Source organism: Typopeltis vanoorti, chromosome 15 (genome assembly GCF_054136105.1).
Source record: "Typopeltis vanoorti isolate ZY-2024b chromosome 15, IOZ_Tvanoo_1.0, whole genome shotgun sequence".
Classification (NCBI taxonomy): domain Eukaryota; kingdom Metazoa; phylum Arthropoda; class Arachnida; order Uropygi; family Thelyphonidae; genus Typopeltis; species Typopeltis vanoorti.
Window position 1 is genome coordinate 60,872,502 of NC_143563.1, and position 15,630 is coordinate 60,888,131.

Genomic DNA, 15,630 nt, shown 5'->3' on the forward strand with positions numbered 1-15,630 from the left:
GCTGCAGTGCCAGACTCAGTCAAATGCTTTGCAATATGAAGAGTGACTACATGAGTTTATCAAATCTTTCCATGGTCTGTGTATAAAGGTAGGTAAGGTGACCAGATCTAGCACTCTTGAACTGCATGTCTCCTGCATTACAGCTGCCTCACATATAATGATCACTCAGCAGCTGTATAAATTCCATTTCCTTCCCTCTCTCCTTGTGGCAATTCCTCCTTCCAATTTTTGTCTCCATAGTTGAAATCCCCCATAATAATTACTCAACCTGTACTCATCATGCTAATTTGCCAATGCATGCCATTTACATTCCTTCCCTTCTCCCTAGATTATAATAGCAGCAACCAATTATATATTTCATCCTGTTCGCATCTATCTCACATCAAATACTCAAATGAACTGCCTTCTGCATCCCTGTTTCCCCCTGATGTACTTCTATTCTTTTGGCTTCAGTTCCTCTGATATCATTAGCTAAACTCCCCCCCCCTCCCATCCTGTTCCTTCTATTCTCTCTGAAGATGTATCATTTGTGCTCCATTTAGTTTTGGCCAAGTTGAGCTAACGAATGCCAGAAACTCCTGATCCTTACTTCAAATGCCTCTGGTATTAGTATATATAAACTGTAATACCTCCTACATATCACAACCTCCCTTATTCCTTGTGTTGCTTAGCCCACTAAAGTTAGGAACCTGAGATGCTACTTTAGCATTGTGTGATCACTCTCCTACTTACCAATCTTTAGGTATCCTGGGCCCATATTCACCTACATTCCCCTCCCCACCCTAAACATTCTAGTTTCCCTAACTCTGCACTTCTGAACTCTTACTGAACAACACTTTGTCAAGACTCCTGACTCCAAATTCATTCAAATGCAAGCCATCCACCTTATGTAAATCCTTCCTTCCATCACTTTTCCTCACCAGTCCACACAATTCCTCCTGCACAATCTGTGCAGTCACTCATTTGCAATCATAGCTCTCCATATCAGCTCGGCATACCATGACAACAGACTCACAACTTTTACTTTCTCACTATTCTTGTTCACATGTGCTAGCAACTCTTTCATATCTTCTCACATACCACACTTTCCCCCTGCTAAATCATTTGTATCAGCCAAAATAAACATACCTTTCACCTTCATTCTCTGCATCCTTACAGCATCACCAACATCCTTAATCTTGGCTCTAGGAAAACACAGTTTTGTCACGCTATCTTCAAGCACTTCTCTTATCAATGAATCACCATACAAAATTCAATCCTTATTCTCATGTTTCTGCTCTTTCATACTACTCTGCTTTCTTTTCCCTTTCATCTTCCCCCTCTTTCTGTGTCATGCCATCCATCAGCCATTCTCCAACCACTCAATCTCGCATTTTTTTCTGCGGAGAATCCCAGCATAAGTGCACTATCTTTTCCATTTCTATCTGACCTTTCTCTTCATTTTCCAATATTTCTTGATTACAGTTGCTCATACCACTTGTAACATCAGCCCTGCCAATCGCATTTTCATGTATTTTGTTTTTCAAAACACTGCTATCATTCTTCTTACTCTATTCACACGTGCCATTCACTCTCAAAACACTTACAGCAAACATGCTCTCCAGTTTTGTTCAAAAATTTAGCAGAGTGAGGTTTCAATTTGCATATATTTGGGTTATGTACCCAGCATGCTCCCACTGCACCACTCTGTTTTGCTAATGATATATCTATTTATTAATTTATTTACTTATTGACTTATTTATTTACTAATGTCATGGCATAAAAATTATGAATGCAGGTAAGGGCACTAGAGATCAGATCCTTTGCCTTAGACAGATCATAAAAAAATATAAAGAATTCAGACTCCCTCTGGTAATGTGTTTCTTAGACTACTCTAAAACATTTGATTATGTTCAGCATGTGAAACTGTGGGAAGTAATGAAAAGAATGGGTTTTCCTCAACATACTATCACATTGATAGCCAACTTGTACAGGGAACAAGAAGTCACGGTAAGAACAGGTGTTGGATTGACTGATTGGCTTCAGGTTGGAAAAGAAGTTAGGCAAGGATGTTTACTTTCTCCTCACTTGTTTAGTATATATACAGAGAACATCTTGTGTGAAGCATTGGATAAGCTCAAGACAGGAATCAGGATAGGAGGTAGATTGATTAGTAATCTGAGGTATGTTGATGATACAGTACTCCTTTGTAATGACATGGAAGAACTAGGACAAATTCTTGAAAAGTTAACAAGATCAGTAATAACAGAGGCCTTCAACTCAATCCTAGCAAGACAAAGATTATGGTTCTCAAAGGAAATACAAACAGGAAAGCTCTTTAGAAACAAGCGTACCTTAATGGAGAAAGAATTGAGGAAGTCAGCAAGTTTGAGTACCTGGGATCCATTATTAATGTGAAGAATTGCTGTTCAGAAGAAAGTTAGGAATGGCTAAAACACCCATCAGAGATTTATCTAAAATCTGGAAGAATGGATCTATCTCCACGGGAACAAAGTTGAGGATTTTGGATGCAGTTGTTTTTTCCAACAGCGACTTATGGATGTGAGACTTGGAACCTAAACAAGTCAGATAAGAAAAGGATATCTGCTTTTGAGATGTGATGCTACAGAAGGCTGTTGAGGATATCATATACTGAAAGGCATACAAATTAATGGGTGTTAGAAAAGATCAGTAGAACTTTAAGCTTCTTAAGAATATTAACGGAATAAAGTTTAAATACTTTGAACACATTGAAAGGATGAAAGGAAGACTTCTCATAACAGTAATAAAAGGTATAGTTCTGGGAAAAAGAGGAAGGGTAGTTTGTCAGTGAGATTAATGGATGGTATGTCTGAAGTGGCTGATCTTCAGAGAGTCAAAGCCTCAGGAAAAGCATACAAAATGACCATGTGTGCGAGGACTGATGTGGCACATCACTGAGCATCAGAGTGACCATATAGCATCCGTGGATGTCCAGTGAACATATAGGAAGAATAAAAGAAAATATTTCAATCACCAGTGCATACATTAGGAATTTCTCTAAAGATTTGTTAAAGCCCTACTGCAAAATAAGCAAGTAAGCAGCCAGTTACCATGTATGTAAATTAGCTTGCAATATGACTGCTTAATGGACCTGAAGTGGCTTGAAAAAGTTTCATGTTTGGTCTCTAGAGCAAGGTCTCTGGATCTGTTAAAAAAATAAAGAAAACAATACAAAAAATATATAAAATCAATAAAAAAATAGAAAAAAAAATCCTTAACCCACCCACTGTACAAATGTACTATAGATTTTTAGCTGCCTTTCATGGGTGGGAGCCACATAAAAAAAAAAATGTGTGTGTGCCCACACACAAATGGGAATGCATCTGAGATCAAGAATCATGGTATTAATTCTTGTAGTGAATCACTGTTTATTCTTATAAGAATTATGAAGAACAAAAGTTCACCTGCCATTACTCATTCTAAATGGAATCTAATCTAATCAATTTGCTACATTTATTTGACAGAAATATCAACAGAACACAGCACGATGTGGCCTCATACCGTCAATGCCACACCAACAACCTCCCATAAGCTCAGTACAACCAATAACAGGATTCATCAGTGAGGCGAAGTGTCCAATGATTGAGCCGTCAACAATGGTACATGATTAGGGTGTCATCTCTTGTAGCCCATGGTATGCAGGGTACACCATACCGTTCAGTCACTGATGCTGCTTGGATCTCTGACATTGAAACTGGATGCCAGTATCAACTTCCCATCACCTCTGTCTCATATGTTTTGTCCATTGAGTGTATATGGTATGCAGAATAGCTCTGGGATAGTACATAGTTTTTCACATTTGTGATTTGTGCAGCCATTGCCCTGCAGTTGGTCTGTACAATCCTGGACCGTCAATGTCGATCCCCGGTCATCAGTGGCATGTGGTTGACCACCACTTGCTTTCTGGGTGCTGATGCGTCCATTGGTGGTATGCTCAGAGTAGACCCTTGATAAGGTTGCCCTCAAGAAACCCTAGTGTTCTTCCCACTTGGCCAAATATAATGACCCATCTGTCTTGAGCCGATAATACGTCCATGATCAAAGTTACTAAGATCGCCTTATTTACCCATGGTCGTCGATTATGATATACTGTTGGGAAGTACCGATGTCTGCCTATTTACCATCTGCATTCGGTTTGGGTATGTTTCACTCTGCATGGGGGATGCCAGTGTCAACTTCCCATCACCTCTGTCTCGAATGTTTTGTCCATTGAGTGTATATGGTATGCAGAATAGCTCTGGGATAGTACATAGTTTTTCACATTTGATATCTCTTATTGGATGCTATATGGTCATTCTTATACTTGAAGGTTTTGGAAGTGGTCTCTGCTAAAAGTGGTGAGGTTGTAGCTGTCCTTTACACAGATTTATTAAGACAATCACAAACATCCATGCTTATGGTGGAATTTGGACCCACAGTCTGTTGGTTGGAGAATGGGTCTTCTATCCACTCGGCCAACCAGCTCAGTTAGTACATCTCACTAATCTTGTCCGACAGCATCTAGAAAAACCATCTGTTGCCATGTGCCATGTGCAAGCATAACTCAGAATTTAGAATAGGCCATTGAGCCACAATGACTTAAAGATAGAATATGGGAAGAGAAGAATAGACAATGGGCAAGGCTCCTACTGTAAAAAACCAAGCAGTTAAAAGACTAAATTATGCTGGAGCCAGAATACATGATATTCAGCCACCATTTATGAAATGCAACATAAATTGTCATGGCTAGGTAGCATATCTTCTCTCTAATCAGTAGGCTCTGGGTTTGAATCCTACTGCAGTATGGATATTTGTGAAAACCTTTAGGTGGGAAATGATTTTCAATGCTCTGTGAAACTACCTTTTTTTTTTATTATAGAAGACATAAAGCAGCTTGTAAAAGTGCCATGTTTGGCCTCTAGAACAGGATTCCCAGATTATCGAACTCCAGCCCATGGTACTAAAAATGTACAGTAGGTTTACCTTTGTACATAGATTCTAAAAAATAATAAAATAAAAATAAAGAAATAAAAAAAGAATTATAAATAAATAAAAACAAGAAAATCCTAAACACATCTGAATGAGTGCACATTAACTAAGTGCTTAACTAAGGGTTTTTTATTTTATCTTTTTTTTTTTTTATGTGAATCCTACTTACAAAAAATTGCAAACCTATCATTGAGGATTGACTGAGGGTTAGATAATCCAGAACCAGTGCTGTAGCAAACCAATTATGGAATTTTTTTTTTTTTTGGCCACTTCAGGCCTCCAGTAAGTAAAGTCGTGGTCTCTTACTAACTAATGAAAATTCATCTGCCATCTAAATACATTAACAAACGTCCATGGTGGGATTTGAATGCACAGTCTGTTGGTTGGAATGTAGAAACTGCAACGTATAGCAAAGCAGTTCTTGTTATGACCTCATCCAGACTATTGCAGAGATCTGGTCTCCTGGTTTCTGAGATGATCGAGAAGGTTCAAAGGAGAATATAAAAGAATGATATTGGAATTGTGGAATATGGATTATGGAGGACAGATGGAGAATGTGTGTGGCATGTAGATACTTGCAAACAAGAGAAAGAGGGGGTGATGTGGTAGAGACTTATGAACTTCTGAAAGGATCATATAGGATATTGTTAGATGAAATTTTTCATTTTATGGAGGGTGGGAAGAAGACAAGGACATTTGTGGAAGTTGAAAATGAATGCAGTCATGAAAGAGGTGGGAGCTAGATATTTCTTCATAGAGCAATGCATGACAGGTAATGTGAATAAATTCAAGAAAAGATATGACAGCTGGTGTGGATGATATGTAGCCTTCCTCAATGAGTTCCTGGCTCCCTGGTGTTTTTTGTTAATAATAATAATAATAATAATAATATAGTAATAATAATAATAATTCTGAGTTTATACACTTATTGCATTTATCTTATAAGAATAAGAATCTTATATATACAAACTTATAAGAGTTCTTTGCTTTGTATTTTTCAGTACAATTCCCAGTTACATTTTTATGCTGTTCCTGTGTTTTTTGGAACATTAGTTTCTATATTCATCTCCCATTGCATTATCTCTGCATATGAGGTAGGTAATCTTTCATTTGTTTGTGTTAATATGACTCAGTGACTGTTTTATTAGAATTACCATAAGACAAGATAGTATAATCTCACTTGTGCAGTTGGAGAAGGAAATGCACCTTACTGCTCATTTGGCATTATCTTATGAATTGTTAATGGGGTTTAGATCAGATGATTTTGCAGATCAATAAAGCACAGGGAAAGCTATCTTGTGTGTGCCTGGAATCATTCTACTCATTCTTATCCCTGTCATGCTGTTATTATGTTAAAATTATTTAAAATGAAACACTTATATTTTTTTAAAATTAAGAGCAGAATTTTCACTCAAGCTTTCCATGTCTACCATAGGGTAGAAACCAATAATAGTCTCCATTCTTAGAGTTGCAAATTTAAGATAGCCAGATTTGCATTGTTTGATTTTCAGTATACAAAAAAATGGGGGGGGGGGGAGAGATTCTAAATCTTGGCATCATCAGGCTCATATCTTATGCTCCACCAAATACTTTTATGATAAGAACCCCAGTTCCTTATATCATTTGTCTCTCTCCAATGGCTAATAGCCTCTCCAATAACTCTCAGTTTAGTCAGAAAATGATAATCAACTGTGGCCTTCATTGATATCCTCAAGAACACCTGTAAGATCTCTGTTTCATATGATAACGTCTCTTCAGAATAATTATCGTGGTTCATCTTTAAATCTAGAAGTTTACTGTCTATCCAGTTTGCAAAATAGCAGCCTCCTTGCATTCTCTTAAAAACTCTCTTGATCCACTATTATTCAAGAGTGTATCTGGTTCCTTGTTCTTATGAACAGTCTTATTATGGTTGGACAAGGAAGTCAACAGTTGTATACTTTGAAGAACATCAGCATTATATGTTGAACTCTCGGTTATCTGGGGTAATGAAAATGGAAGGAGGTAGGGAAGGATGCACAGATAATTGAAAAAAGACGTTTTTCAGTTATCTGTGCATCCTTCCCTATCTCCTTCCATTACCCCAGATTGAGAGTTCGATTTTTGTTTGTTTTCATATTTTCCATTGTACAGTCTAAAAAATGATGTATAGAAAGAAATTGCATTACTAAATTACTGCACTAAGAAGAGAAAACAATGCATGGATACTGCAAACTGAATAATCCACATAATTAAAGGACACTGTATGAGATGCCCAGAGTCAGATAAATCAGGTGTGTTCATCATGTGCTTCCAGACATAGTACACAATTAGTACACAAAAACTGCTTTCTGTTAGAAAGCTACATCAGCCAAACCAAAATAACAATAACTGTCTTAAACTCCCCTCATTTTGGAAAATATCCCATTAAATACTCCACATAGCTGTAATTTTATATTTATTTATATATTTTTAATAACTGTTCATTTTATTGCTTTTGACCTCTGATAGTAATTCTTGACCATCTCTTTCTGCTGCATGACATGCACATTGTTGTAATGTTCGAGAAACTTGATTGAAATCTCTTCTCTGAATTAAAAATGAACTCTGTTTAAAAGTGATTTTAATGTCTTTGCCTTACGTTTCTATTCATCAACAATGTCATTGTTATCTGTTTGAAGTAGCACAAACACTAGCCAACTAAACACTTGCCACAAATAATATAAAGATCAGGTAGTGGTTATCTGTTAAACATTTATATAGAGAATGAATATGCTCCAGAAAAATGTGATGTGTACAAAACTGTTACACTACTTCTGTTGTGCCATTGTGTTGCTTCTTTATTCATTTCATAGTTATTCCATTAGCATGGCACAATTGGAATATGTAATTACCTGACCAGATGAATTTTCTCTGTCTTCAAGTGAACAATTTTGATGTTCATTTGGCAAGCAGCCAGCTTGCCATTCCTCTGATGCATTCGTCTAGGTATATTATGTCCGTTGGACTTTGTGTTCACTGGGTGGTTTGTCTGTTCTAAGGAATTAAAAACCTGAGTTTCCAGAAGGGGAAACCCCTCTACTGCTGTATGAGACCTAGCTAACTGACCATTTGATTTAAAATACCTGATAAAGGTTTCTTACATCATAGATGAGATTTGAACCCAAATTTTTCCAACCAAAGGACTCCATTGAAACCAGCTGAGTTATAGAGGCTTTTCAATGCTGATTAGCTTTGTTTATATTGTTCCTCAGTTTCCTAATGGCATTATGCTGCTAGTCTCAATGAAAAAAAAAAGGGAAGGGGATACTTCTGTAACACTGTTTTCATTGTCTTGTTTCGTGTAATGGTCCAATTGCTATATTATGCTCACTTCGAAGGTTAGATGAAATATAATTGTTTTCATATTAAATTATTTGTTTTTCCTTATGTGAATAATCTATTTATTGTCTTAATTATATTAGCAGTAATAAACAGATTTATTTATTTCATATCCAAACACAAGTGGTGTAGCAGTAAGTAAGTGGTACAACATTATTTACAATAAATTAGGATAGATTACAAATGAGAACAGCTTAAATTTGATAGATGAATTATACAGGGAATAATAAGTAAAATATGAAAAAATAAGCTATACATAAGTTATATATAATAAATATAGTCAGATGTTCCCCCAGTATCTTGCCCAATCAATTGCTCTTTCTGTGCAGGATATAATGTCCTCTTTTGTGCAAGGTTGAAGAGATAAGAAAGGTATTCCATAGACTGGGTTGTCCCACACTCACAGTTATCTGGTCCAGTGAGGTAGCCCCATTTGATGAGGTTTTGTTTGCAGCATCCTGTTGTTCAAAGTCTGTTGAGGCTTTTCCAAGTATTCCAGTCCAAGTGGGCACCATATGGAAGATGTTCGGCTGTTGGAATACCACTATTATTCTCAGGGTATAGTGAAGCCATTGTTGAAGTCTTTTCTCCGGAGGGTTCAACAGTTGCTAGTGACCCTTTCCATAATGCATAGCATTATACATTATACTGGTCACTACCCAGATAAACAGATATGGCACTATGATAAACTACAAATTAAAGATACCAAGAAATTATATACTTGATTTAATCCTTTATCCAAGTGTAAGCAAAACAAAGTTTGCACCTGAAGTATTTTCAGGACTGGGGCAACTCGTATAAGGAAGAAATCACATCGCTTGCCTTAGTATCCCATAATGCAAAGCACATCTCTTTGCAGACATGTATAATGCTATGCATTATGGGAAGTGTCATTACCCAGACTCAAACTGGTCTGGGTAGTGACCAGTATAATGCTATGCATTATACATGTCTGCAAGGAGATGTGTTTTGCATTATGGGATACTAAGGCAAGTGATTTGAAGTCTTAGCTTCCTTATATGAGTTGCTCTAGTCCTGAAAATACTTCAGGTGCAAACTTTGTTTGCTTACACTTGGATAAAGGATTAAACCAAGTAATTTCTTGGTATCTTTAATTTATAGTATAACCAAGTGAAAAAACTTCCAATGACTTTCTCCAATCCAGAGTAATTTAATAAGATGTGACACCTTTTTGCAACCCGTATATGAAAATATGACTTCTGAATTACTTCAGCCTTAGTATCACCTCTGAGTCTGGCTCCCACTGAAGAGACCTCAATAAAGAGACCCTTCCCATAATGCATAGCATTATACATGTCCACAATGAGATGCTTTGCATTGTGGGATACTAAGGCAAGTGATGTGAAGTTTTAGCTTCCTTATATGAATTGCTCTAGTCCTGAAAATGCTTCAGGTACAAACTTTGTTTGCTTACACCTGGATAAAGGATTAAACCAAGTATATAATTTCTTGGTATCTTTAATTTATAATATAACCAAGTGAAAAAACTTCCAATATGGTAAATTACACAACCCATCCTTTGAGCTTATAATTATAAGAACAAAAAACATCGGTATCTCTCAGATCTAATGTTACCTTTTAGCTTAAAGAATTCTGTCTAGCTGTTAAAATTATAATCAGAATGAAATACCTTTTATAAAACAACAGGACTCCAAGTTCTCAGTTAATTTAGTTAAGAGTTGGCATGGTTGCTCAAGTGGATAGCATGCTAATTCTCCTAGCAACGTAAGTACACATCCCACTATGGTTATGGCAGTTTGGGAATAGATTTAGGTGGTGGATGAATCTAATTTTCCAGCACGAGACCTCCTCCACTCCACTTAATGGCCTGAAGTTGTTTGAAAACAAAGTTTCATGTTTTGTCCTTCTCTAGAGCAGTGTTCCTGGATTATCTAACCCTTAGCCCACCCATGGTTAAATGTACAATAGCTTTATAACTGTTTGTGAATGGGATTCACATTAAAAAATAAATAAAAATAAAAACTCCAACTTTTTGATCATTTAAGCTGCTATATACATACGTATAGATAGATACATACAGGGTGATCAAAATTAAAGGCCTTGTGGAGTGCCATCCAGTGATCCAAATGCTGCACAACTTTGTAGGAATACATTGTGCTACATGCAGAAGCAATATCTGATGGGGGAAAAAAGTAGTTCCAAGATTTATCATCGGGGTGTTGTAAACACTAAACGCATGGAATCTGCATATCATGCAAGTCTGCGGGTATCAGGAGGATTTAAAAAGATGGACATGGGATTTTTCTCTTCATTGTGGTTGTTAATACCATCCATAGTGATTGCACTAACCTTACACCAATGTGCTTTGTTTATGAAGCTGTGTACTACCTAAACAATTGCAGTGCTGTTGCAATTGTTCAGTGAATAAAAATGTGTTATTATTGCTGCACTGCGAATTTTGTCACCTGAACAGATGTTGACGAGGTCCACTATCTCCATGTACTCTGCAATGAATGATTATTCGTTTTGAAGAAACAGGATCATTGAGCATTAGACCTGGCAGAGGTCACAAACCAATTAGTTCAAAACAAGTGAATAAAGTTTCTACTACCATTGTGGAGCAGGCCGTGAATGTGCACCGCATTGGTTCCTACAATGCACATACTGTATCAAAACACTTGGATGTGCCTTACACATTGGAAAATTCTACAGAAGATACTGCATTTCTGCCCATCCAAGATAACCCTGACACAGGGGATTTGCACCTGCAGGACTTGAAAGTGGACTGACATTCGCTTTAACATCCGTTGCCCAAGTGCAGTTGGATGCTGCCCTGGCCATGGAAGATTTTGTGGGGAGATGAGGCTCACTTTTGCCTGAATGGAGCTGTGAATATCCACAACTCCAGGTTATGGGCTACACAAAACCTGCATTAGATCCAATAAATTCCTTTGCATTCACCCAAAATTACTGTCAGATGTGGGCAGTATCGTTTATCATTGGACCATTCTTCTTTGAGCACATTTGCCAGTTAGTTAATGTAACCTACTCAATTAATGCCAAGAGTTATAGTGATATGATAAACGATTTTGTTATGCCCCAGCAACAACAGCACCTGTGCATGGATTCAGTCATTTTGATGCAGGATGGGGTTCATCCACACATCAATCGATCCATACAGGAGGTTCTTTGAGAACATTTCATGGAAGCCAGAGTAATCAGCTATTCTTTTCCCACTACATAGTTGCCTCATTTGCCTTATATAACCCCCTGTGACTTCTGGCTCTGGGGATTTCTCAAAGACAGCGTTTATCAGAATCATCCTGATAATTTGCCAGCACTGAAAGACAGCATGTGTGCAACATCAGTCCTGACTAGATGTGTTCTGCCGTTGAACACTGTGCAAAGGATGCAGTTTGTGGCATACTGGGAAAGGCAGCACATTTAATAGTACAGCCTGTGAATGCATGATGGAAGTGAATAAAAAAATGTGTTATTTATGCTTGTGTTGCTTTTCTCCTTCTCTCTCTCTCTCTCTCTCTCACACACACACACACACACATAAACAGAGAGAGAGAGAGAAATTACATCTACATTTAGTACATCAGACAATGTCCCTGGTGGTGAATTTTGGAAATTTTTTTAGATATCACGTGATGCATGATGTATTCTTGCAAAGTATTGTAGCATTTGGATCACTGGATGGTGCTCCACAAGACTTTAAACAAAAATACTTTAATTTTGATAATCCTGTGTGTGTGTGCACACGCGTCTGTGTGATTGAGTGAGAGAGAGAGATCTTGTTCAGGATAATAAGTTGAGTATTATCTTTCTATGTTCCCCAAAGAAAATATAAAAGCCACCTCATTTCACAAAGAATTGCAAAATTTCTATCCTTTTTTTTTCCCCTCTCAATCTAGTTCCTCTGTATATGCTGCTATTCTGTGCATATTTCATCATTATTTTATTCCAATCATCAGATTTTTTTTAACTTTCCGTAACATATGACATACTTTTGCTATAAACTCATATTTTGTGCAAACCCATATTCATTCATACATTTTTTATCATAATGCTTTTTAATTATATTGCTCAGCACTCAATCAATCTTCTTAATTCATCTACCAGTAAAAGATACAAAGATAAGGTTTTATGTTCTTACCTTCTATGACTTGTTAGATGGTTAGAAAATCAAAAGTATCTTCTTCCTCAATTGTTTTGTGTATATTGCATTTTTTTTGTTATTAACACCAGGCCTCCATGGAGTCACAAATAAAAATAAAATAAAACTTATCAAACTGTACTTTAAACTCATTTAATGTCTCCATTTATCACACTGTCAGGAGATGCATTCTACTCACCATCTACTCTCCATGCAAAGAACCTGTTCCTTATGCCCTTGCTCACACCCTCCGTATACAGTTTCCAGGGATGGTCCCTTGTTTTACTCCCTGCCCCTCTCCCATTCTATGAAAAATTTCTTCCATACCAACTAAAATGTCTCGATTATATCTCCTCTCCTCCTCCTCCTATTTATGCGGCTTTGCAAATGGCATTTCCTCTGGATCCTTTCCAGTATATCCTCATCACACGAAAACAAGGGACCAAACTTGTGCAAAGTCACATGAATAGGAGGAACAAGGCCTTATACAATGCATTTATCATAAGCATGCTCACTTGAACATATGTGCTTTTCTTTTATCATATGCACAGTATACTAACATGTCATTAATTAAACATACTGATTAAAGCATAGTGTTTTGCAGATGGTGATGGATACTATAGTGCTCTGTTTTTGTGAAGATCTAGAAAGAAATGCTGAATCACATGATTACTTTGCTTCTACAACTTTGCTAGTAAGTATACTTCATATCTTATAACATCGACTTAATATGATTTTTTTTTATTCTAAGTATATTTTTATTTGTAAATATTTTGACTTTTAAAGGTTATTTTTAAAAGTAAAAAACAAAAAGTGATCATTATCATTGTGACAATATTCTTAATATGTATTCTCAAGGAGTGTACAGGATACTATGATGGTTCTGCATGAAAAGTTTACATTATTACTATCTTCCTATCAAGCTTTCCTCCAAATTAGTTCTGTTATCTCTCAGGACTGTAATATTGTTAAATCTTATTTCAGTCTTCTTAAGCACTTCCATCTCATCAATCCACCCAAAGACCTTGGCCTTCCTTTGGGTATTTTTCATATCATACTGGTATTAAACACTTATTTTACTTACTTCTTGCTTTTCTAGTCTGCTTAAGTTACCATATTACCTGAAATTAGCTCTGCCCAGACATCCCTGAATGCTAACAGTGTCAAGTTCCTTCTTAATATCTTCATTTTTAATATGATTCTGCCATTGATGACATCTGAGAAAAATTATTCCACTAATTTTTCTCAGAATTGTTATATCTGTTGCCTTTAGTATTTGATCATCGATTTTATTTCTAACTCTGCTCTCAGATCCATCAATTAAAATTGGTTTGCACACTGCCTTGTATACAAATTGGTTTAGTGTTTTGACTAATTGCTCTCTTATTCTATATAAATTTATTCATTTGCCTCCCCACATACCTGCTTTGCTTATTCTGTTGTCTATTTCATATTTTATTTGCAATCTTCATTAAAAACTACACCTAAATAGCTTTTAGGTGTAGTTTTTAATGAAGAAAAATCCTTTTTCTGTAGTTTCTCCACACGGAATACAACTGAAGTTTTCTACATTCCTGCCAATTTTTATAGCTTTTGGTCTTTTTATTGCTGATTTTGCCATTTTTTAACAGCAGTTATTCAGTTTAGTTAAGGAATTCTGCAAACTTGTAAAGGAGTTAAGAGTATAATGTTATCTGCATAAAGTAAAGAGCTGAGATAAACATCTCCAATTTTCATATTGGGCCCAATGCCACTTTCCTTCATAATTTGATCCACACAGATGGTAAATAATAGTGAAATAGTGCGTATGCCCTTGTCTCACAACTGATTTTGTCTATCTATAACTCCTTCATTCACCTTGTTACCCTTTCCAGAACTATAAAACTTAAATATGCATCCTTTTTTAATGTTCCCATGATTTGTATTAAAGTAATTACCCTATTTTTCGAATCCCCTTCACCCCCCCCCCACAACATTTTCATCACTTCTTTTGCTGTATAGAGTAACGCACATGCGCCAACTAGCAGTAAAGTTAGGAAGTATAGACAGAGAATGGAGGAATTCTTTAAAAACACATGCATTGCTAGTAGTAGTGCTCGACAGGAAGACAGAAGTACTTCTCAGAGAAAATCCTACACGGTGCAGTTCAAGCTTGAAGTGGTAGAAGTAGCAAAGGAAAAAGGGAATCGTGAATCTGGTAGATTGTTCAGTGTTGGAGAAAGTAGTGTTCGTGAATAGCAAAAGGCTGAAACAGTCCTGAAATGTTTACATACAAGGAAACTTGCTACGAGGTTTAGAAGGTGCTTGTGGCCAACCATAGAAAAAAACTGTTTGATTGAGTTGTTAGTGAAAGAGCTAAAGGTATGATAATATCTATTGTCACAGGAATTGAAAAGAATTGTGCAAAACGATAATATAAAGGATTTCAAGGCCTACCCAACTTTGGTTTTTGGATTTATGAAGAGAAACAATTTAAGTATGCACTCCTCTACTAGTGTTGGACAAAATTTGCTGTGCGAATGGGAAGCAAAAGTCATGAATAGCATCCATGAATATAACAAAAGGCAATTTGGGATTTAGCTGACCAAATTGTATTCCTGTTGGTTAAACCAAAATAAAAAATGATGGTACGACATGACAAAATTTCATGCCAGCTGGGGCGTCGCCCGGTTAAACAAGGCCCCCGTTGTTTTCGCCAGGGAACCAGGGCGAACAGCAAAAAGTCAGCTACTGGAACAAATCTGAAAACACACCCCAACTCAACATCACCAGAGTTAAAGATCGGTACTATCAACATAAGAAGCCTGAATGGCAAAGAAATGGAGCTAGCGGAGGAATTAGATAAGTACCAGATCGACATAATAGGGGTGACTGAAACAAAAAAGACAAAAACTGGTTGAGATCTTTCTGAGCAATAAATACAAAATGTTATATTCAGGCAATGACAATCAAGGAAAAGCAGGAGTGGCCATAGTATTCAACAAAATATGAGGCTCATCTTCTTGAATGGCAGGCAGTGTCAAGTAGAGTGATTTGGACAAATATCAGAATGGGGAACTGGACAATGAGACTTATTTGTACCTATGGTCCCACAGAAGGTTCTACTAAGGTAGAAGTGGAGGAATTTTTTGAGGTGC

General features: G+C 36.7%; 1 protein-coding gene across 1 annotated transcript in view; it reads left to right on the top strand.

Moving 5' to 3' along the window:
• The window catches only part of LOC150098796 (choline transporter-like 1), a 237,964-nt gene that overhangs the window by 208,332 nt on the left and 14,002 nt on the right, over positions 1 to 15,630 (top strand). Inside the window, exons 14-15 of the mRNA XM_090405754.1 lie at positions 5,991 to 6,083; positions 13,098 to 13,187. Coding sequence (XP_090261880.1) covers positions 5,991 to 6,083; positions 13,098 to 13,187 — 183 coding nt within the window. The remainder of the gene's footprint in view (positions 1 to 5,990; positions 6,084 to 13,097; positions 13,188 to 15,630) is intronic.